We start from the raw sequence: 24,876 nt of genomic DNA, 5'->3' as shown, positions 1-24,876 counted from the left end.
AGAGCAAAACCAAGCAACAATATACAACAAAACAACAACAACAACAAACCAATGACAAAAAAACAAAACAAAACACAACAGGAAAGAAAGGCTTCTAGTTAGTTCAAGGACTGTTTGTTGGTCTTTGGGAGGGTTTTCCAGTCCAGTCTGTTGGGGCACCACACCCTGGCCCCAAAGTCCACCTTCAGAATTCCCTGGGGACCTCGCCTCTTCATTCCCTTGGTGTTCTATTGCACCCCCTTAGTCTTTTGCCTAGGTGTGGTAGGATTAGATTGGGCACAATTCCCACACTGTGTCTTTGGTGTTGTCCTCTATAGGGCCATGGGTCATTGAAGGACGTTATGTCTCATAGTGGGGCTGACCATGTGGTCCTTTCTGTGGACTGGCTCCTCTAATCGGGAACAAGGTCTGGTGGGCCAGGATGGGTTCCACTCACTCCTCCTCCCTCTTCATCTGCAAGGCTGTATATCTTTAAGGGAGCAGAAAGCTTCACCTTTCTTCTGTGGCTCATCTGATAGAATCAACTGCTGATCTTTTGGTTATCAAATTAATACAAAGCACATTAGGCCACAGGGATCTTAGTTAGTATTTCTCCCACTTTAAATAAGATACTTTTTAAAAGACCCCACTTCTTTGCCACCTATTGTTTCATTTCTCTGCTCCCTTTCACAGCAAAACTCCTTTCAATGACTGTCCCCATTTCCCTCCTCACATTCTTTCCTGAATCCATTACATTCAGACTTTCCCCTGCACATTCACAAAATGGTTCTAATGTCATCAACATTTATGCTTGCCATCTAACTTGACCCTTCATCTGTCACTAATTTACCACACTTCTTATAAAACACTTTTTTCTTGACTTCTAGGATACCATACTTTCTTGGTTTTCCTTCTATGTTCTAGTTTCTATCTAATTCTCAGTCTTATCTGCTAGTTCTTGGTCTTTCTCCCCATTTCAAAAAACTTATTTAATTTATTTTATTTTACTGAAAATATACACATCCAAAGATATATCATTTCAATATTTTCTACAAGTTAGCATTTTCTACATGTACATTTCAATGACATTGATTCATTAATTACATTTTTTGAATTATGAACCCATTCGCACCCTCCTTTCCTGAGTTGTTTCGCCCACATTTACATGAATTCACTGCCATAAATTTCCTATCTAAGATTTCAAATCAATATTGTCAATTTGATCCCATTTTCTTTCTTTTATTTATTAAAAAAAGAGCATGTTGCTCAAGGCAGACACCTTTTAATAGTTAAAGTAGACTATTGTTTGATTTTGAGAATACTTCAAGGAACAATTTTGGTATAATATTTAAAGATTATCTCAAGACAATATTTTCAGATGTTCAGTCAGCTGCTTTGGCTTCAGAAAGTGTGGAGTCCATAAAAATTTGAAATTCCATTCTGCATTTTCTCCCTTTTGGTCAACAATATTCTATGGGATTATAGATCAAAATGTTCAGTAATGGTAGCTGGATACCATCCAGCTCTCTGGTCTCTGGATAAACAAGGCAGTTGCTCATGGAAGCAATTAGCCATATATTCTATTTTCTCCTTCTATTCTTGACATCACTCTTTTTGTGTGACTCAAGACAAAAATAGACTAATTGTAAATTCGATGGTTATTGGAGAGTTGATTGCAAGTTTTAAAGGCCCAAGGCACTCCACAATGAACTAAGAGGAAGAACAGAAGCCCTAAAAACCCAATTAGACCAAGTAACTGAATAGCTTATGAAACCATTACACTAAACCTCCAAACCAAGGAACCAAATCTCATAAGGTGTTTGGATGCACTCAAGCAGCATCAGCAGTTAGGTTTCTCTTGCCATTGTAGTAAATATGTCTGTTATACAACTTTTGCCAATTAAACTTTTTAATTTGCCAATTAAACACTGCCTTGAAATATTCTCTTAAGGAAATTTTTTATTAAACCATTTTATTGGGGGCTCGTACAACTCTTATCACAGTCCACACATTCATCTATTGTGTCAAGCACATTTGTAAATTTGTTGCCATCACCATTTTCAAAAGCAGTTTCTTTCTACTTGAACCCTTGGGAGCAGCTTCTCATTCCCCACCTCCCTCCCTGACTCTCCCTCCCTCATGAACCTTTGATAATTTATAAATTATTATTTTTGTTCATATCTCATACTAACCGATGTCTCCCTTCACCCACTTTTCTGTTGTCCATCCCCCTGAAAGGGGGTTATAGGTAGATTATTGTGATCGGTTCCCCCTTTGTCGCCCCCCTCACCCTTCCCCTCCTGGTATGGCCACTCTCAATCTTGGTCCTGAGGGTTTTATCTGTCCTGGATTCCCTGTGTTTCCAGCTCTTATCTGTATCCATGTACATGCTCTGGTCTAGCCTGATTTGTAATGTGGAATTGGGGTCATGATAATGGGGGGAGGGAGGAAGCATTAAAGAATTAGAGGCAAGTTGTATGTTTCATCAGTGCTATACTGCACACTGACTGGCTCGTCTCCTCCCTTTGACCCTTCTGTAAGGTGATGTCCAATTGCCTACAGATGGACCTTGGATCTCCACTCTGCAGTCCCCCTCATTTACATTGATATGATTGTTTTTGTTCTAGGTCTTTGATGCCTGATACCTGATCCCATCGACACCTCATAATCACACAGGCTGGTGTGCTTCTTCCATGTGGACTTTGTTGCTTTGCAGCTGGATGACTGCTTGTTTATCTTCAAGCCTTTAAGACCCCAGACATCATATTTTTGATAGCTGGGCATGATCAGCTTTCTTTACCACATGTTCTTATGCACCCACTTTGTCTTCAGTGATCATGTTGGGAAGGTAAGCATCATGGAATGCCAGGTTAATAAAACAAAGTATTCTTGCATTGAGGGAGTACTTTAGTAGAGGCCCAATGTCCATCTGCTACCTTAATACTAAACCTATAAATATACTTACATAGATCTATTTCTATATTGTAATACATAAATATATTTACATATGTACATGCCTGTATTTAGACCTCTATAAATGTCCTTTGCCTCCTAGTCCTTTCCTCTATTTCTCTCTCAAGGACATTTTAAATTATATTCTGAAGCACAACATTGGCGGTGATAGGATAACATGTACACATCTATAAATAAGACCAGTTAATATGACTATTATTCAAATTTTCCCACAAATCACTAATGCTAAAGTTGAAGAAACTGTAGATTTTTACCAACTTCTTCTACTTATTTGTGATTGGAATGCAAAAGCCAGAAATAAAGAAAGTGTGGTAGCTGAAAAGTAGGGAAGTGATGACAGAAATCATACTGAAAGTTTAATGATAGAAATGTTCAGGAGTTGTTCATTGAAAATAATTTCTTTTTCAACAGCTCATGCAGTGTGTATGTGTGTGAACTTTATGAGAGGGAATATGCAGATATTAAATTGATGACAACTATGTAAAGAGAAAATGGAGAAACTCAATATCATCTGTCAGAATAAGGCCAGAGGCTGACTGTGAAACAGACCATCAGTTGCTCCTATGTAAATTCAAGTTAAAGCTGAATCTATGAAAATCAAAGTGTGACCTTTAGTAAATCCCACTGCTGAATTTTGAGACCATATCAAGAATAAACTTGATGTATTAAACATCAATAACTGAAAACCAGATGAGTTGTGGAATAACATTAATGATATCACAACTTCAGGGGGAAAAGTTTTTTTAAAAGGTAAGAAGGAAGAAAACCATCAAAATGGATGTGAGAAGTGACTCTAAAACTTGGTTGTAGAGTAGGTAAAGCAAATGGAAGAAATTGTGAAGAAAAATATTTTTGGAAATACTTCAAAGGACAACACAGGAAGACAAAATAAAATATAAAAATAAAATGCACAAAGACCCAGAGCTAGCAAACCTAAAGGGAAGAAAGTCCTTGTGATTTCTTAAGCTTCGAGAACTGAAGAAAAATTCAATCCTTAAGATATAATGTTGGAAAATTTCTATGGGCAAAATAAGGAGCCCTGGTTGTGTAGTGGTTATGCATTAGGCTGAAAACTGAAGGTCAGCAGTTGAAAACTGTCAGTGGTTCCTTGGGAGAAAGATGGGGCTTCTATTCCCATAAAGAATTATAGTCTCAGAAATGCACAGGGCAGTTCCACCCCATTTTATAGGGTCATTATAAGTCAGCATCGACTGGTTGGAAGTGAGATTGGGGTTTTTATTTATGGGCAAAATATTGAATGGATCAGGAAGTGTCAAAAAAGATGGAAGGGATACACAGACCACAGTATGAGAAAGACATGTTCATTGTTTAATCATTTCAACAAGTATCATATGATCAAGAACCACTGTATTGAAGGAATTCATCCAAGCTATATTGGTGAAGAACGACTCCAGAAATTGACAACATACCAGTTGAGGAGTTTCAGGAAGATGATGCACCGCTGGAAGCATGCATTAATCTATGATAAGATATGGAAGTCAGCTATCTGACCAACCAACTGGAGGAGATTCATGTTTCTATTTATTCTAAAGAAAGGAAGAGATTCATGTTTCTATTTATTCTAAAGAAAGGAAACCCGATGCATGTGAAAGTTATTGAATGATATCTGAGATAGTTTATTGTGCCAGCCTGGCTGATAAACACAAGTGGGATTAACTGAAGGGCACAGAGATAAATGGCTTGGTGAGCCTCGCCTTTCTTGTCATTTGCTCTTTGATCATTGGACCACTGTGCGGCTGCTTTGCTTGTTCTGTGTCTCAATTTAAAGGCTACACTACCTGTGGGACGCCTAGCCTGTGGACTGTGTCGCTGTAAGTTGAAGTCCCTTTAAGACTTCTCTGGAGCTGGGGACTGGTGGTTGGTGACCTGGCTGACAGTTGGTGATCTGCCTTGTGATTGGCTGCTGTGCTGACGTAGCCTAGCTCTCTCTATAAATAGAGGAAGATCTGGCAGCAGACTAGACTTGAAGGACTGTTAGTCTCTCACAACTCTCTCTCACGGGAGTGAGTTGCACTGAGCCATTTGTAGTGCTTTATAATTTAACCGTTCATTCCTTGTATTATATATTTATCTGTATATGATTTAACAGTTCATTTCTTGTTATATATCTAATTATCTTTATAAATAGATATATTAAATTATCAGCAATTTGGTTTTATCTCTCTAGAGAACCCTGTCTAACACAATATCATTATGTCACATTCAAATAAACTTTAGCTGAAGATAAAGGGGAAAAAAAGGTTCCTGTAGTATATCACCAAAGAACTTCTAGAAATTCAATCCAGATTCAGAAAAGTATATATAATGAGGGATATAATTGTTGTTATCAAATATATATTGGCTAAAAGCCAACAATGCCTGAAAGATGTTTACCTGTGTTTATTTGGTGATACAAACACATTTGATGGTGTGGATCATAACAAATTGGTATTATGATAAAAAATGGGAATTCCAGAACATTTAATGGTGGCCATTCAGAGTCTGTACATAGACAAAGAGACCAACGAGAAAAAAGAAAATTATAAAAGGTGTGTAACAGGGTAGAAAATGTTCACCATATTTTATCTCTATGCTGCACAAAGAATCCAAGAAGGTGGACTGTGTGAAGAAGAATGTGGTATGAGGACTATAGGAAGATTCATTCACCTGCAATATGCAGATGAAGGACAACTCTGCTTGATGAAGGCAAACAAAATATGAAGCACTTACTAATGAAAATCTAAGACCACAGCTTTCGGTATTGATTACATCTCAACATAAAGAAAATCCTCACAATTAGGCCAATAAGCAAAATCACAATACATGGAGACAACATTAACGTTGAGGAGAGTTTCATTTTACTTGGATTCACAATAAACACACATGGAAGTGGTAATCAAGAAATCAAATGACATGTTGCATTAGGTAAATCTGCCGTAAAAGACCTCTTTTCCAGGGTTAAAGAGCAAAGATGTCAATTGAGGACTCAAGTGCACTTGACAAAGACATTTGTATTTTCAATGGCCTCATATGTAATGCAAATGGTGGATAATAAATAAAGAAGACCAGAGAAAATGTTATGCATTTTAATTATGGCTTTGGCCAAGAATATTGAATAAAACATGGTCTGCCAGAAGAATGAACAAATCTGTCTTGAAAGAAGAATTGATTGAATGTTCCTTAGATAGAAGTATGGCCAAACCTCATCTCACGTACTTTTCACATGCCAACACAAGGGATCTAGAGAAGGACCTCATGCTTGGTAGAAGGGCATTGAAAAGAAGATCCACTAAGATGGATTGGCACAGCAACTGCAATAAAGGACTCAATATAGCCACGATGGAGAGAAAGGCATAGGCGTGGGCAGTGTTTTGTTCTGTTGTGCTCAGGGTTACTGTGAGTTTGAACAGACTCGAATGCAACTAACAACAACTTATTATAATTGCATACCTACAATAATTAGCTGTGATGGTTCTTAATCTTTCAATATTATATTGCACCAGGGCCTTTTTAAAAAAATCTTTTTCATCTTTTCTAAAGTGATTTCATGTGGTTTCATGTTTTCAATATCATCTCTACAGTAATGACATCCAAAATTGTATTTCTAGACTAAAACACTTTCATTAACCCCATAATTCTATGTTTAATTGGCAATCCAGTAGCTCTAATTGTACATGGATCAAAAGGCAGTTGTTTAATACCAGGAAAGGTGTGCTTCAAGGTTGTGTCCTGTGTTAGTCTGGATGGCTAGAGAAACAAATTCATAGGCACTCATATGTGTATAAGAAAGAGCTTTATGTACAAGAACATAAAGCCCGGTCCAGATCAATTCCATAAATTTGATATTAGCCCATATGTCTGATACCAGTCTATAAATTCTTCAGACTCACACAACGCATACAATGATGCTGAATGCAGGAAGATCACAGGCCAGTGGGTGGAAAATCTTGTGGATCCAGTGGCAATTGAAGCATCTCAGCATCTCAGCGGTGGCAGAAGTCTCCAGGTGGCTCCTTCAGCTCCAGGGCTATAGTGTAGCTCCATGTGTCTCCTCAGCAGGAATGTCTCCCAGGGAGCGAGTGTGTGTCCCTCCTCCAGCGAGCTATTTATCTCCTTAGTGCCTCCAAATAAGGGCATCAAGCTGTGACTCAATTAACAGGCTAAACAGCCCTTCATTCTTAATACTCTCAAACTGACAATAGATTATGTAACTACCGCATGTCATCTCACCATATTTATTCCATGTATATGATGAGCAAATCATAAGGGAATTTGACTCATATGCAGAAGACTGTGGCATTAGGTTTGGAGGGAGGCTTATTAAGAACATGACATGTAGATAACACAATTTTGCTTAGTGAAAGTGAGGAGAACTTGCAGCACTTGAAGCTGATGAAGATAAAGAATTTCAGCCTTCAGTATGGATTCTGACTAAAGAAGAATAAAATCCTCACAACTGGACCAATAGGTAACATTCTGATAAATGGAGAAAAGGCTAAAGTTATCAAGGATTTTGACTTGCTAGGCTCCATAATCAATGCTCATGTAAGCAGCAATCAAGAGCTCAGAAGACATGTTGCGTGAGGTAAATCTGCTGTACAAGTCTTCTTGAGAGTGTTGGAAAGCAAGCATGTTAATTTTGAGGACTAAGGTGCACCTGATCCACGTCATAGTATTCTCCATTGCTTCATATGCATGTGAAAGTGGGACATTGAATAAGGAACGGAAGAAGAATGGATGCATTTGAACTGTGGTGCTGGCAAAGGATATTGAAAACCCCATGGATTGCTGAAAGGACAAAGGACAAATAAATCTGTCTTGGAAGAAGTATGGCCAGAGTACTCCTTAGAGGCCAGAATGGGAAGACTTCATCATATCTACTTTGGACATATTGTCAGGACAGAGCAGTCCCTAGAGGCCATCATGCTAGGTAAAGTGGAGGGGCAGTGAAAGAGAGGAAGGCTCTGAAGGAGACTGACACAGTGGCTACAACAATGGGGTCAAGCACAGGAATGATTGTGAGGATGGAGCAGCACCGGGCCAGTGTTTGGCCTGGTGTGCATGGGGTCACTATGGGTCAGAACTAACTTGTGGCAACTAACAATGGCTCCAGTTGCTTGACAGAATAAGACATACCTCAAACATTACAACACTAAGTTTTTGATTGTCCCTAAAATATGATCCTTCTGCATACTTTTTCAGCTAATCAGTGACAATCCATTCTTTCAAAACTAAGTAGAGTCATATTATGTCATGACTCTACTAGAAGCTTCCAGTATTTTCCCACTTCTCTTAGGCCCTTAAGACTATTATTGTCTTTTATATGTGTATCATGTTCTACCATGGTTCATTCCACACTGGTTGCCCTATCTTAAGTGGCCTTTTTATCTAACATTCCATATTTCTTGAAAGCTCTGCCCCAGATATCCACATGGCTCTCTCTTTCATATATCCTTCATATAACTTTCATATATCATATCCCCTTCATGTATCACTAACTCATCCAGGCCTTTCCTGGTCACATCTAAAATTGCAACCCTGCCTCTCTACATTTCCTAACTTCCTTTCCTAATTTATTATCAGGCTATGGCTTACCATGAACACACTCTACATTTCGCTTATTTATCTTGATTACTATGAAATCCTACTACTAGAAATACGTTTTAAAATTCATGTTGTATGCACAGCACTTTAAACAGTGGCTAGCAGAAAACAAGCTCTCAAAAATATGTGTTCAATGAGTGAATTGTTGAAGATAATCAGTGATAATAAGAAGATCTCCTGGGAACAGTGGTTCTCAACCTGTGGGTCACAACCCCTTTGGGGGTCAAATGACCTTTCCACAGGGGTCGCCTAAGGCCATCAGAAAACACAGGCAGGTCCACCCACATGCAGATATGCCCACAGATGAGTACTCGGCATGAAGACTGTTACCCATGGTACACCATGCTTCAAGACAAAATTTCATTGATTTGTAATTAGACAGAAATATTTCACAATATGTAATTACAAAATGTTGTCTCTGATTAATCACTATGCTTTAATTATGTTAAATTTGTAACAATGAAAATATGTCCTGAATATCAGATATTTACATTATGATTCATAACAGTAGTAAAATTACAGTTATGAAGTAGAAAAGAAAACAATTTTATGGTTGGGGGGGTCACCACAACATGAGGAACTGTATTAAAGAGTTGCGGCATTAGCAAGGTGGAGAACCACTGCCCTAGAAAGTAAATGAGATAAGGATTTCACAAATGTGAATGTACAATAAATATTGTTTACATTATTGTCATGTACTCATGTTTATCTGTTAGAAATCATTGTTAAGTGGAAACTTTGAGAAGGGAAGAAATTCCAATTAAAGGGGATAATATACAGAAGGAAATGGTTTGGCAAGACTGTCTCAAACAAGGTAAAGACAGCTGATGAAAACACCCTGGAGCATGATTATGATAATAAGTTCCTAGACCTACTTGAGGGTGAGGGAATGAGAGGTAAGGAGTTAAGAGACAATCTGGAGCTCATGTGATCTGCAGGCAATATTCTGTGTGGTTCAGGATGAAGCTGTGTGCTGACCCCTTATTTACAACTTGAGTATTTCTAGCAGTTCTCCTGTTTTTAGGGTGAGAAGCAGGAATTATAATATCTGCCGCTGGGACTACATGTTCACACCATCAAGCAAGGAAAGTACTCTTTGTCCAAAGAAAGAGATTAGTGTATATGTTTGTATACTTTAAAAAACAAAATTATTTACTATTAAATGAATAAGTCTGTTTGATGGCTGACAGCATCATAGTGTTTACTATTATGCCTCTCTGCCTAATACACAGTGATGTCACATGTCCCCTCCTCCCACCCATCCAGCCCCATATTGGAGCACTATCAGTTACAAATGAAAATGCAATTAAAAAAAAGTATTCCTTCTTTTTCCTGCTTTCTTTTTAGCTGGCTTTGTTTTTCTACTCCTGTCTTTGTTGTTTCTGTTATGTCCATGTATATAAGACAGGCATGAGAAACAAACCTTAGGAGAAAGCAAGGGGACTGATGGTTCTCTGGGAAATTGGAGGAAGAGAAGGTAGGGGAAAGGGAGTGGTGAGCAAACAAAGTCATGGATAGGGGAACAACCAGGGATCTAAAATTGAGGGTGAGGGGTGGTGGTAAATAGTTGCTGAAGGACATTGGAGCAACCATAATCTAGCTGAAAGGAACTACAGAGGGGCAAGCAAGAGGTGAGTGTGATAGTGGGTAGGGGGAAGGTAAAAGGAAATAGTGGAGAGAACTATGAAGCAAAACTATTTATAGAGGTATAAACTTAGGTACATATATAAATGTAGTAATAAATAAAACCTGGAGTTTTGGAGTACATATATTTTATTGAGGTAACGAATGGACTTTGGCCTCTACCCAAGTTTTCCCTCAATATGAGAACATTTGGATCTAACAATCTGGTAATGGGTGATGCCCACCTTCCTGACAAGATCACTGAAGACAAACAAACTTGTTACATAAGCAAATGTGGTGAAGAAAGCAAATGGTGCCTGGCTATTAAAAAGTATTGCATCTGGGATCTTAAAAGCTTGAAGCCAAACATCCTGCAGGGAATCAACAAAGCCCTCATGAAAGAAGTACACCAGCCTGTGTGATCATGAGGTGTCAATGGGAACAGGCATCGCATCAGAAGTTCAAAAATAAGCAACCACACTGAGGTAAAGGAGAGGGGTCAAGGTAGAGACCCAGAGCCCAATTATCCGGAGATAATGGGACATTCCAGCACAGAGGGGCCCCACAAAAGAGCAGATACATCCAGGAGGGCAGTAAAGCAGAGATGAAACACACAGCACGTCTCTAGGTCCTTAATCCTTCCTCCCTCAACTATTCTGATCTCAGTCCTACCTCACAAATCTAGCAAGTCTGGCATGCATGCATCAGTATAGATGATAGTTTTCAATTTACAGAATTCAGTATAGACAAACCCCTCAGAAACAGTAACGGGAGTAATGACTTCAGGAGGGTAGGGGAAGAGAAGGGTGGAGGAAGAGGTGGAAGGGGGAACTGATAGCAATGATAATAAAATAACCCCCCTCAAGGGCGATGTATATTAAGGGTATATTAAGGGTTTGTGAGGGTGGCAGGGCAGGGGATGGAGGGAAAACAGGAACTTACATCAAGGGGCTCAAGGAAAAAGGTAATGTTTTGACATTGTTGATGGCAATATTTGTACATATCTGCCTAATATAATGGATGTATGGATGGTTATATTTATAAGCCCTCAATAAAATGATTTATTACTAAAAAATAAAAATGTATTCTAATTCTGGAAGCTATAAAGAATATATATAATTATAAAGACTTTTTATCCAGATGTAGCTATTTGATTAGCTGGTACAGAATCAGTCCATGAATAAAATTCATTCATAAATCCTCTTACCATTATATTTTATCACATAAAGTTGATTTACATGGATTTTCCTTAGACTTCATGAATCAACCTCTTACACTTCCATTAGGAGCCCTGGTGGTGTAGTGTTTAAGCATGGGGGTACTAACTACAAGGTCAGCAGTTTGAAGCCACCAGCCATTCCCCAAGAGAAAGACGAGGCATTCTGCATCTGGAGAGATGGACAGCCTCAGAAACACACAGGGCCAGTTCTGCTCTTCCCTATTGGTTGCTATGACCTGGTATTTACTCAAGGGGAATTTACATGCTTTTTAACCATGTGACATTACATACTTTCCAAACTGTTGCCAGGGTCAGAGGGGAAACAATAACAACCTCTACATTACATTATGGGCCGTTTCTCTTACAATTTACCATTTGTTTCTTATGGAGTGAATTTTGCTTGTCACACTGCTGCAGACATGGCTCTAGACCTGCGCAATGCAAGGGGCAATCTTATTTCTTTCCAAATACACAATGGTGTGTATATATGTGTGTGTATGCACATATATGTAAAACATGTCGATATGCCATGCATTATGAAAGAGAGAAAAAATAGTAGGAAAGAGCTGATTCTGGTAGAAAAAAAGTAGGAAAAAATGTGAAAAGGAAAGAGAATTAGCATTCCTTGTTATGAGTCAGGCACCAGGGGCAAAGTCGATGGAGGAAAGTGGGATGAGGACACAATCATCTAGGTGTTAAGGAATGAATTTGTGCCAAAGGAAAAAAAAACAAAGCCCCAAAACAACCCTTCTCCCATACAGGAGAGTACTGTAAAAATGGAAGCTGGAAGCCCATCAGGGAGGACTTGTCAAGCCATTCAGAGGGAGAACCAAAGCCTGTGGGGCACTGATTTTTGCCTTCTGTCTCCCCTGGGGGCTGGGCTGCTGTCTCACCATGAGATGAGTTATCTTTGAAGTTCTGCTGAGCAGTCTAGATAGCATGACTTAAAAGTGCACATCCCTAAACAGAGTTTAGCTTTCAGAATACAAATGTATAGAGAACGAAACACGGTCAGAGAAAAAAACCCAAAACAACACAAGACATTTCCTTTTTAACCCTAGAGAATAGTAAATTATCCCAATAATTAAAAACCTATATATCAGAGCTGTCTATGTTCTTTAAAAATGCATATTTATCAGAGGGTATTTGACTGTGCTTTGTAACTCCTCAGTGGCCCTGAGGTGAAGGAGAGAGGAGAAGATGACCTTCCAGAGTCTTTGGGAAGATGGGAGATAATCAGGTGCTGCTGAGTTTGGAATATGACAGCGAGGAAGGGGTGAAAGCAAATAACCATTTCGGAGACCTTTAAAGAGGAGCTTTACCAGTTTTGATTAGATGTCACTTTTGTTTCTCCACTTCCTCACCCCATTATCACACCAGACATCCTCAGCATCATTGAACATAGTGTAGGAGTATTTTTATCTCCGTTTGCATTTTGGGATAGATCACATTATTGAGTGGAGATTCTTCATTACTCTCTGTACCCATGCTCCTTGCTGTGTAATCTTGTAGTGCTCTCCCCATGGGTAGGTGACTTGCTTGCCCCTTAGCTCTGAACTCACCTAGATGGTTTTCTTTGGCTAGTATTTGTTGTTGTTAGGTGCCGCCGAGTCCATTCTGACCCATAGCAACCTCTTGTACATCAGAACAATACACTGCCCAGTCCTGCATCATCCTCATAATTGTTGTTTTTCAACCCATTGCTGTAATCACTGTGTCAATCCATGTCACTGAGAGTCTTCCTCCTTTTATTCTAGTGGCATCCCCCTGCATTATGAAACATGATGCCCTTTTCCAGGACTGGGTCTCTCCTGATAACACGTCCAAAGTATGGGAGATAAAATTTCACTATCACTGCTTCTAAGGAGCATTCTGGATATACTTCCTCCAAGACAGCCTTGTTTCTTCTGGAAGTTGATAGTACATTCAATATTCATTATCAACAACATAATTAAAATTCATTCATTATTCTCTGGACTTTTTTTTTACTGTGAAGTTTTCATATGCATAAAGTAACTGAAAATATAGACAGAATGTTTACAGATGTGATTCAAGTAAGTCCTTACTTCGTATGGACTTGAGCCCTTGAGCTTGTTCTTTTGCCAGGAGAATGGGAGACACATGGACACGTGGCACTGACATGCCCCAGCCAGATCTACCCTAGAATAGAGCCCCCGAAACCCACAGATATGTGTGAATTCAATTGGAACAGGCAGAATCACTTGACCTACCTGAGCCTAGAACAGTTGAATCCTGCAGATGTGTTATTAATAAATGTTTGTAATTGAATGCCACTGGATTGTGTGGTGGTTGCTAGACAGAAGAATTAAGTGACAGAAATTTCATTCAATCCAGTCTGTTCATGGCTGCCTGTATTTTCTTTTTAAAATGAAATGATGATAATTTTTCATTTTCTTTGCATATTGTACTTTAATGACTCCACATTACCTGTAAGGTAAAGCTTAAACTCTCTCAAAGGTTAATTGGAGTTCTTTCATAAGGTGGCATCTGGATATATTTCTAGTCGAATCCTGTATTGTATCCCACTAGCTTCAGTTTTACCCACTGAGACACACTGAATTATTTACATCGTTGGCTCATGTGCCTCCCATGTGGCCTAAAAACACTTTCTGCTGCTCCCTGGTCCCACCCCACTAGACCCAAATCTCCAATTAATTAACTTCTATTTGCATTTGAACTCCAGATAAGGTGGTGGAACCTTCTGGAAGCTTCTCCTTGTTCACACCCACTCCAGGTATGGGAGGATGCACAGAGTACTTCCCGCACATCTTATTCGAGACATTTCTGTCATTGCACATATCACACTGCTGACACGTGTGTGCCATCTATCTTTATCTTGATCTACCAGTTTGATAATGAACATCTTGGAGGCAGGATTGTTTACTATCTGCCCTTGTATCTTTTGTACCTAGTGGAGTGTTTGGCACAGAGTGGTTGTGCAGCAAATATTTGTAGACGGAATCGATGTGCGTTCATTTTCTGATAACCAAACAGATGTGTTGGTGGCATATGGGAGCTACTTTCTGCTTTTGTGACAACTGGCAGTTGAGTTTGCTTGGAAGCATAAGCACCCAGTTAAAGACCAAACATTGCTTTCTTATTCTTCATTTCCTTCTCTCTCTAAACTACCCAATCTCACATGCTTTATAGTGCTTTTAGATGTGATTGTGAATTATGATCAAGTCTAGGCCTTTCATCTTCAAGACTAACAATCTATATTCCATGTTTCTCAGAAGGGAGAGGCTATTATAACTATATTTTTGCTTATCAAGAGAATTGTTAATGGTTATCCTGAAAGGTGTATGTGTGTGGGGGAATCTATAAATATCTAACTCATATTGAAGCCGTAAGCTTACTTTCTTCCTTTACTAATGAAATTCTTTCCAAGTGCACCGCCAGAATTGCTACATAAACATTACACAGAGAAAAGACACAGCCTGTAATGATTTTCCCCCCTTCTTACCTGTTTAGTTCTCATTTTGGAATCCAGCGACAGATTGTTGTAGGTATAATGTGCCTGTGTGACTCCACAGAAGAGAACAGCGACGATCCCTGAAATTTAAAACAGACCAGTCAAAACCAACTTTCTTTCCTGTATAAGTCAAAGAATAGGGATATCCCATGTTGAAAATGAACTTAGTTTCAGGTTAGTTAAAACTGCTAATAATCATCATGATAATGGAGCCTGGGTACATCTTACCACTTGTCTTACAGGATTAAACCTAAAGAAACACGTTATGTAGTAACTTCTCCCTGAGGATAAACGATTCCCTGTTCATGAGTTAGGAAAGTTAGAGTTGGAAAAACTTTGAACAAAAGACTATAGAGTCAGTTCTGGATTTCTCTTAGTCGGCACTAGCCACTGTGCTGCGTTTGACAGCAAATGTTAGCATAACATTGCGAGATCTTTGCTTGTCATTGTGTACGTTGAGGTTTCTGTCATGCCATAATTCAGTGTTAACATCCATGAGTCACATACCTAGACATCTACAAGAGTTTTGTTTGTCCCTGCCCATTCTCCTACTTTCCAAGCAATAGAGGCTCTTGCTTGCTCCGGGCCTCTTTGGCAAAGCTGGACACTCAGGGATTGTGCTGGAGAGCGATGTCGGGCACATACCAAAGGCACACACTCAGCGAAGGCGAGCCGGTCTGTCCTGTTAGCAAGTGGGCTTTCAGCTACTCCTTGGCTGACTACAGGGACTTATTTCTTAATCCGCCATAATACCCAGCTTTAGAGATTGGTAAATCAGTGGGAGAAGCCTTGCCTCATTGGGGGAGGTCTGATTTGATTCTTGGCCAGTGCACTTCCTGCTTAGCTGCAACCTGTCCGTCAGTGGAGAGGCATATGTTGCTATAAGATGTGGTTTTTGGGTGATAATTGGGCGTTAACCTCAAAGTAGAGAGTTTAAACTGACCAGTTGCTCCTTGAGAGAAAGATGGGGCTTTCTGCTTCATCTGCTTCAAGTTCTACAGCCTCAGAAACCCTATCTGGGATGATTATGAGTCAGATTAGACTCGATGGCGGTGGGTTTAGGTTTTCTTGGATGATGTTGAACATGGGGATATTGCAAAATGTGGCAGCATTTCTTTTTATCATGTGTGAGACACCCCTGACAACAACAGCACATCCAGTTCCAGCTGCCTCTTAAAGTCACATGGAGACCAAATGCTCTCTGGGGACAGCAGCAACCACAGGCAAATGCAGTTCTTGCCCCGGGGTGGGCTGGGTAGTGAGTGAGTGTGAGCTACACTCTATTTTTGATAAAACATTAGATTAATTATAAGAAATTGGCTTGGAGGAGAGCTTTGGGGGGAAAAAGAGAGGATACAAGTATTCCTCAACTCAGACCAAGGAAGTTGAATTGAATTTTAAGTAGCAGAATAATTTTTACTAAAAAGCACTTATAAATTAAATGCTGATGATTCTTAAGAGTATAAAGATATGTGAACTGAATACTGACATTTCAAGTGAAATTGCAATAAAGGATTTTAAAGAACCAACCTTATTTTTTTAAGTAGGTACACTAAATGCTTTATTTACATATTGGGCTCTGTTTTTTATTTTAGATTGGCAGTTGATAAAGCATCGCTAAGACATAGTTACATAATACAAGGTCAGAGGCGTTTCCATTATTTATTCCTTTTTAATGTTGTGCTTCAAAATTTTAAGCCTAAAGAATAAAAACTACTAGGAAAATTTCCCTATGTGTGTGTGTGTGTGTGTGTGTGTGTGTGCGCGCGTGCGCGCGCGCGCGCGCGCATGCATCAGTAAGCATTTCTACAGATTCTTTCGTAATTTTGATTTATTAGTCTTTCTTCAGAAATTCTAAGAAAAATGATTGGAAAATAATATTATTTCACTCCTCAAAGAATTTCTATTAAAAAGCAACCAAAGCCAGGGAAGCTTTTAGGGTACAGAAGCATGTGAAGTACTTTGAGGAGGATGACCATGCATGCTGTTTTGGCATCCAAAGTCACTCTTTATTAATTTAAATATATGATTTATCTGCTTCTGCCACTTGGGAGTCTGTTGCAGGTTCTTTCTTGGTGAGGTATTAGCTGACCTTCCCGCTGTTCCCAGACCCAGTTTGACTATATATTGATCTCTGGAGCAGTAGTGAATCACAGTGGGGGTAGGGAGTGAATACATTCATTGTGTGAACCAGGGTGAATAACAAAGACATGTTATAAAGAACTGGGAAGGAGGCTAAGATTGAGTGAATGAATACCTACTGTGGGTCAGGAGCTGTGCTTTCATTTATATAATCTTATTTATTACACAGATTCATTATCTTGCAACAGGCTTACCAAAATTCACAGGACCTCACACTCTCTTGGCTCCATGGGTGGTGTGAAAAGTTAACAGGCTGGAGACTCAAGGTCACCCACAGGCACCTTGGGAGAAAGGCCTGGCAATCTACTTCCTATTGCAGGGGCCCAAATGTTGGGATCATCCTTTAATTCTCTCTTATTGGACATAAGTAATCTTTTCACTTAAACTAAACCCAATCACTTCCCAACACCTCCACCCTTAATATTCTTGTGCAAGCCTCCATCATCTTTACTTGAATCACAGCAATAACCTCCTAACACGCCTTTCAAATTCCCTTCTAGTGGCACGGTGGGTTAAGTTCTCAGCTGCCAAGAGTAAAGCCAGTGGTTCAAACTCATCTCTCCAGGGGACAAAGACGAGGCAGCTTTCCGCCCTTGTAAAGACTGACAGCTGTGGAAGCCTTATGCAGCCATTCTGCTTTGCCTCACAGCATCACGAGTCACAGTAAGCTCGATTGTACGGAGTTTGGACTTATCTCCTTTATTCTCAACAATATATTCTCTACCCTCCCATAGTGATTCTTTTAAAACCAATCAAATAATGTGAGCCCTCTGCCCCAAATCTTCTATTGGTTTCTCATCATTTGAAAGGCTTTATACGATCTGATTCAGACCTTGCTCTCTGACCTATCTCCTACTTTGTCTCCACTCGCCTCACTCCACCCCTTTGACTTTCAGCTCCCACCCCTTGGACAGCTCTTCTTCAGTACTCACATGGCTCTACCCCTCCCTCTAGATCTCTTTTCAGATGTTAGATTATGCAAAAGACCTGTTCTGTTCACTATAAAAACCATCCTTGAAGTCCAATGACTTCCAAATCCATAACTTGAGATAGTAGTCATCTGCTTCTTCTCACACTAGGGTGTTTCAGCTTTAATTTCAAGGGAATGTTCCTTTAATCTGCCACAGGTGTGTTCAAGGTAAAGTCCAAATTGCTTGGTGTGGTTTACAAATAAAATCCTTCTGTTTTGGCCTACAAAGGATATTGTGTGGCCTAGGAAGTAGTGCCCCTTTAAAGGACAGAGTCTAAAATCCCAGTCGTGTATACCATACAGCCTGGGTCACCCAGGGTTAGATAGAAACTAGATCTAAAGTGCCCAGTTAGGTATACCAGGCGTAGTCTGCCATTGAGGGGCTATAGATATAAAAATAAAGAGTCAATGCTGACTCATAGTGCTTCCCTGTGGTTGTCCAAAGCTGTAACTCTATGGGAGTAGAAAGCCCAGTCTTCGGAGGAGCTGCTGGTGGTTTTGAACTGCTGACCACGCAAATTGCAGCCCAGCTTATAACCACTAAAACCACCAGGGCTCCTACTACAAGGGGGGTGTTATATAAATTTAAATGTTTTTCCCAGTGGCAGGTTGCCCAACCTGGTTTATCTGCCCAAAGAGGTGAAATTACTTTCTCTGAGAGAGAGATGCCCCTCTCAAATTCTGGACTAGAATTTTCATTACAGTTTGTGAAGCCCCCTTGTAAGAGTGTCTGTTGATTTGGGGTGACTGTGGAACAATGTTATATTGCAGGAACTGATTGGTCTTCTGCCTCTCCCCACAACATGAAAAACTGACCCCAGCTGGCGTCAGTGAGAAAGGTTTTTACAATGTACAAATATGGGGTGATAATATGATAATAGGCAGGCACACCACCTCATTGCTCGGGAGAGCAGTTTGGAAGATCATGTGACTTGAGAGAAAATGCCTGTTTTTGGTTTGGTGTTTATCTTCATGACTGTGGTCTCATAGAATATTTGCCTTTTTGTGATTGACCAACTTTGCTCAGCATATTGGTTTCTGGGTCCATTCCTGTCAGGAGGTGTTTTGTGTTTCCATCGCTGTTTTTCAGGGTTGCATAATATTCCATCTTGCGTATGTACTAGAATTCCTTTACCCATTCTTTTACTGATAGGAATTTGGGCTGTTCCTGGTTCTGTGAACTGTGCTGCAATGAACATGGAAGAGCATATGTTTGTTTCTGTTGTGTCTTTTACGGCTTTTACTGGGTATATATGCAGTAGAGGTATTTCTAGGTCATCTGGGACTTCTATTCCTTACTGTTTTAGGCAGCATCATATCACTTTCCATAATGGTTATAAATATTTTATAAATATATTAAAAAGTCATGTTTCCATCTTTCCATACCGTTTTCCATCATTTGTTGTTTTCTATTTTATTTGAGTGGGGCTATCACTATGGGTATAAGGTGGTGGTGCCTCAGTATTGTTTTGATTTGCATCTTTTGGGTGGCTAGTGGTCATGAGCATTTTGTCATGTGTTTGTTAGTCATGTGAGGCTCATTTTTGGTGAACTGTCGGTTTCTGTATTTTGTCCACTTTTTAGTTGTATTATGTGATTTTTTTTCTTATTGAAGTGATGCAGAATTCTATCTATTTGAACAATTAGTCCCTTGTTCCTTATGCCATTGCTAAAGACTTGTTTCCCAGTCTGTGGGCTTTCATTTGACTCTTTTGATGAAGTCCTCTGATGTTCATGTGCCTCAGTCATCTACTTTGTCTCCCATGGTGGGTGCTTCTTTTATTTTATTGGGAAGTAGCTGGAGGACCTGCAACAGGGCCCTGGAATTTGTCCCAACTGTGCTATCGATGATCCTTCTTGCTCTAGGACTTGCACTTAGGCTTCGAGTCCATCTTGAGTTCATTTCTGTGCATGGGATAAGGTAGGAGGCCTGTTTCATTCTTCTGCAGATGGACATCCAGTTGTGTCAGCACACTTTGTTGCAGAGGCTGCCTCATTCCCATTTAATGTTTGGGGGCCCAATAAATAGTAACTCAAGACAACCATATAGTTGCTGTTTTCATACACTCCTTGCTTTCTTATGAAATGTGTTAGTCTAGCAAGTATAGTTCTGCCATTGTGAATGAGTGTTATAGAAACTTTTTGCCCTATCTCCAACCTTCATTGATCGAGTAAAGAGCATCCAGTCAGTATTTCAAATTCTATAGCATTTGCTGAATTAATATTACTATCAATAGAATTACACTCCCCCACCCCACCAGGCACAAAGTATACATTTCCCAATAAGAAGGACGACAATGTCTCTAAAGTGGACCAGGGACACATATAAAATATAGGTATATGAAAGTGTTTTGGGTTCTCACTTAATGGTAGCCATTTCTCAGGACAATTAGTTCTTATTCCATGGCCCTATGTGTGACTTGCCCTCATGAAGCAATCCCTGGAGTTCTTGGTGCTAGAGCAAAGTGTGGTGCAGGAATTAGACTGTGCCCATCTCTCAGAAAGAATGATGTCCAGGTCCTAAGGGTTTCTCTTAAAACAAGCAGCCATCAAAGTGAGGTGTCAGCTAAGTCCACATGGAAGAAGCACACGTGCCTGTGTGATCCAAGCATTGTAAATAATAAAATCTAGGATTGGAGGAAGAATAGCATTAGAGCTTAAATACTGAGCACTTGGTTTGCAGAAGACTATGAATGACAGTGAAAGCACAACACTTACTTTCAGGATTCCCATGATGACTAAGCCTCTGGTAAATCCTCTATGACCATTAAAAGGGATGCGAATATTGGGAAATGGATTATTGCAGATGTAGTTAAGTTAAACTTTAACATTTCATCATTTGTTCTTCCTTTTGACCCATTTACAATGTGTTCTAGTTTTTAATATTTTCTGGTTTCTGTTCAGTGATGTTTTCCCAGTTTTATTTTGTTACAGGTGTTGGGTTTTTTTAGTATATTTTTCTGTGTATGAAATCCCAAATAGGTAATCTATAGAGACAGTAACTAGATTAGTAGTTTCTTAGAGAAGCTCTGGTGGCATAGTGGTTGTACACTGATCCTTAAGGTCAGTTATCCAAACCACCAGCCACTCACGGGAGAAAGATGGGGCTTTCTACTCTCAGAAACTCTCAAGGACCATCCTACCTTGTCCTATAGGGTAGCTACGACATCAACTAAATGGCAGTGAGTTTGGTTTTCTTATTCTGAAGGTTATGGAAGGGGGATTGGAGGAAATGGGGAGGGAATGATGATGAGCACAGTAAAGAAGAAATGTTCTAACATTGATTATGGTAATGACTGCACAACTCTTTTTAGTATAATTAAACTATTGAAAGAAACTATGGACAACCTTGATAAAATGGGAATTTCAGAATAATTAATTGTGTTCATATGGATCAAGAGGCAGTTGTGTGAACAGAACAAGGGAACAGTGCATGGTTTACAATCAGGAAAGGTGTGTGTCAGAGTTGCATTCTCTCCTCACATTTATTCAATCTGTATGCTGAGCAAATCATCAGAGAGGCCGGATTATGTGAAGAAGAATGCTGCATCAGGATTGGAGGAGGGTTTGTAAACAACCTGCAATGTGCGGGTGACAAAACCTTGCTTGGTGAAAATGAGGAGGATTTGAAATGCTGCAGAAAATAAATGATTAAAGCTTTCAGAGTGGATTATAACTCAATGTACAGAAGAACAAAATTCTCCCAACTGGAGGAATAGGTAACATCATGATAAATGGAGAAAAGGTTGAAGTTTTCAAGGATTTCGTCTTGCTTGAATTCACAATCACTGCTCATGGATACAGCAGTGAAGAGATAAAAAACAAGTTGCATTGGGTAAATCTGCTATACAAGACCTCTTTAGAGTATCAAAAAGCAAAAATGTTTTTTTGAGGACTAAGTTGATCAATGCATTTGAAGTGTGGTGAGGGTGAAGAATCTTGAAAGTACCATGGACTACTGAAAGGATTCACAAGTCTATCTTTGAAGAAGTACACCCGGAATGTGTTCCTTACAGCACGGATGCCAAAACTTCACCTTAACTACTTTGGCTATGTTGTGAGGAGAGACCAGCCCCTGGATAAGGACATCATTCATGGTAAAGTAAAGGGTCAATGGAAGAGGAAGACCCTCACGGAGGTGGATTGACACAGTGACTGTAACAATGGGGTCAAGCAGAGGAATGATTGTGAGGATGGAGCAGCATGGTTTTGTTATGCATGGGGTCGCTATGGGTTGGAACTGACTAGATTGCACCTAACAACAGCAACACTGAAATGATACGCCCATAAAACTGTCCACAATTATACCTTCTGATCACCTGTGTATTTTTCTAGATGTTTTATGACCACTTGACATTTTACCTAAGTATATGTTTATTTTTTTGCCTTCCCTCACTATTAGGTAATCTCATTCAAGACAGGGCGGTTCATTGCTCTCTAACCCCTTGTGCAGGACAGGGCACATAGTAGGTAGGTGCTCAGGGAGTAGTTTTTGAATAAATAAACAAGCATTCCAGTAACATGTTACAAGTAAGAAACAAAAGCAATTTATTCAATGTCACCTTGAAAGTGGCATGGCTGAGGTTCAAATTTTAGGCATTTGGCTGTAAAATTTTAGACTCCTAGTGCTTTACTGTTTGTATTAGACTATTTATGAATGTTTTAAGGTGATTTTAAGCCATCTGAATTTTTTTTTCTTATCTGGAATTGGCCAATAGATAGAGACCAAGACTTGTTTTAGTGCTTACCAGGTGTAGGAGTGAGGAAAAATGGGGGGTTGAGTTTCTGCTAAGGGTAATGGGAAAAATAATTAGAAATAATAGAGGTGATGATTGCACAACATGATGAATATAATTAATGTTACTGATATTTTTGTATATATAAATAACACTGAAATAACCTATGTTTTGATACATATAAAAGTGAAACAAACAAATAACAGCAATCACATTTCTGATGGGCCAGGGGCAGAGCCAGGGGTTTGATGAGGAAAATTACGTATCTGAGCTCTTGGGGCTATTCCCTCCAGTATCCTGGCCCTGATCTGGGCCCTCTGAATACTCTTGTCAGTTTTGTGTCTGTAGAGAAACTGTACAGCCACGAACAATGAAGACTGTGCCTATGTGACCAGAGGCTTGGTGTTGTAATTACAATAAAACAAAAAAGTTGATATGACCCTTTGTATTAGCATAAATAATCATAATTATATAGCTTATTAATTAATTCACATAAATTTCTGTAATTAGCATGGCTTTGACAAGCCAAAACACATCTAAAAACATCTTATTGAAAAACATCTATAATCTATAAGATTAACTGCCATTCAAACAGATCTGGACTTGACAACTGCTCGGGTGCATTTTAATCATCATTATATTTAACACACCCACACCTGTTGGCTAGTAATTATGCTACTGAGATGTGGTTCCCAGTCAAATCTCTTAAAAATTATCACTCTCAGATCCTCATGAATGAAGAAATGAAGGAGTGACCAAGTGTTCTTTGTGCTAGTCAGTGTCTCAGCTCTAAGCCCACTTTTCTACACTTCCTGTGACCCTGAAGCCAGGGCTCCTTGAACCACATTTGTCCCTTGCCAGAGGGTCTCTGTCAGGAACTACCAATAGGGCAAAGCAGAAGGAGAGTAGAACACAGGAGGGACAAGAAGAACTTGGTCCTCTATTTCCCTCTATTTTCAGTGAATACTTTTAGCTTCATTTCATTGTGGCCTTGGCAGGTGGTTCTGGCCACTCACCTCCCCTTCCCCTGCACTTCAGAACTAGCCTAAAGACACCCCTCAGAGATATTAGAATGCATTTCTAGTATTTTCAGCATCCCTTCCTAGAAGCCGTCGGTTTTCTTCCCACTGCTCCTCGAGTCCTAGGATTTCCCACTTCCTCCCTCTGTGTTGCCCAAGTGCTACTACCTGTTAACCACTTTGCAGAAGTACTCTTGAAAGTACTTGAGTGCTTTCTGCCTTCCTACTAAATCCTGACTGATCATCTGTTATAGATCCCTTACCATTCTAAATTTTGATGACTTTCTGAAATTGTTCAGAGTTTGTTATTTGGAAATAAGATAAAATTTATATTAGCGGTTTCAAAACATTCGTGGGAAATGAAATTCTTCCACAAACTTTTAGACGCTCCCTAGTATTCTTCTTGTTATAACTGAGGCAGTGGTGGATACCCCTGGCAGCAGAGACACTAGGCTAAATCCCACAGGACTGGAATCAAGTTGTTTCCAATCATACCTCAGCTTGGGTTAACTATTTAAAAAGGATGTGTGTTTTAGCTTCTAGATTAGGACACGGGGATATGTGCAACTCAAGCACAGAAGGAATAGAATCATGGCCCAGACTCATGCATATGTCTTCTGACATCTAATTCCATGACCTTTCCAAAACTACATATAATAACTATCCCTCATTATAGTGCTATCTTTAAAGTGTGAAAAGGTCCCAATAATTCAAAATGTTTTAGTTGAATCATCATCTGCCCTAGTTATTGTAAAAAAAACCTGCTTAACTTTTCCTTAAAAAAACAAAACTGGATGATTTCCTATATGGTTCTGTCATCTTCCCATATCAAATTTTATTAATCCATTCATTTCTCCAACTTAGGTAGAAAGTTTAGGTTGGTTGGCTATTTATTTTCTGCTAAATTCAGGACAAGAAACTCACAGCCCTGCCTCCAAATGAAACCTTTAGGCATTTGGAATAGAGGAAGCATAACTTTCTTAAAAGTAAGCATATGTACATGTCTTTATCTAGACCTTTATAAATGCCCTTTGCCTCCCAGCTCTTTCCTCTATTTCCCTTGGTTCTCCTCCTGTCCCACTATCATGCTCAGTCCCCACCAGGATTTCAGCACTTCC

At 39.5% G+C, this 24,876-nt stretch overlaps 1 protein-coding gene across 1 annotated transcript in view; it reads right to left on the bottom strand.

Annotated features, from left to right (window-relative positions):
* Positions 1-24,876, bottom strand: part of SLC9A9 (solute carrier family 9 member A9) — an 859,212-nt gene that overhangs the window by 435,087 nt on the left and 399,249 nt on the right. The window contains exon 9 of the mRNA XM_045287469.1: positions 14,883-14,971. Within this exon, the coding sequence (XP_045143404.1) occupies positions 14,883-14,971 (89 nt within the window). The remainder of the gene's footprint in view (positions 1-14,882; positions 14,972-24,876) is intronic.

This window comes from Echinops telfairi, unplaced genomic scaffold, assembly GCF_000313985.2.
Source record: "Echinops telfairi isolate 266 unplaced genomic scaffold, ASM31398v2 ScPeMD7_16;HRSCAF=60, whole genome shotgun sequence".
NCBI classification, from domain to species: domain Eukaryota; kingdom Metazoa; phylum Chordata; class Mammalia; order Afrosoricida; family Tenrecidae; genus Echinops; species Echinops telfairi.
Note: the sequence above shows the minus strand (reverse complement) of the source record. Positions and strands in the feature narration are given on the sequence as shown.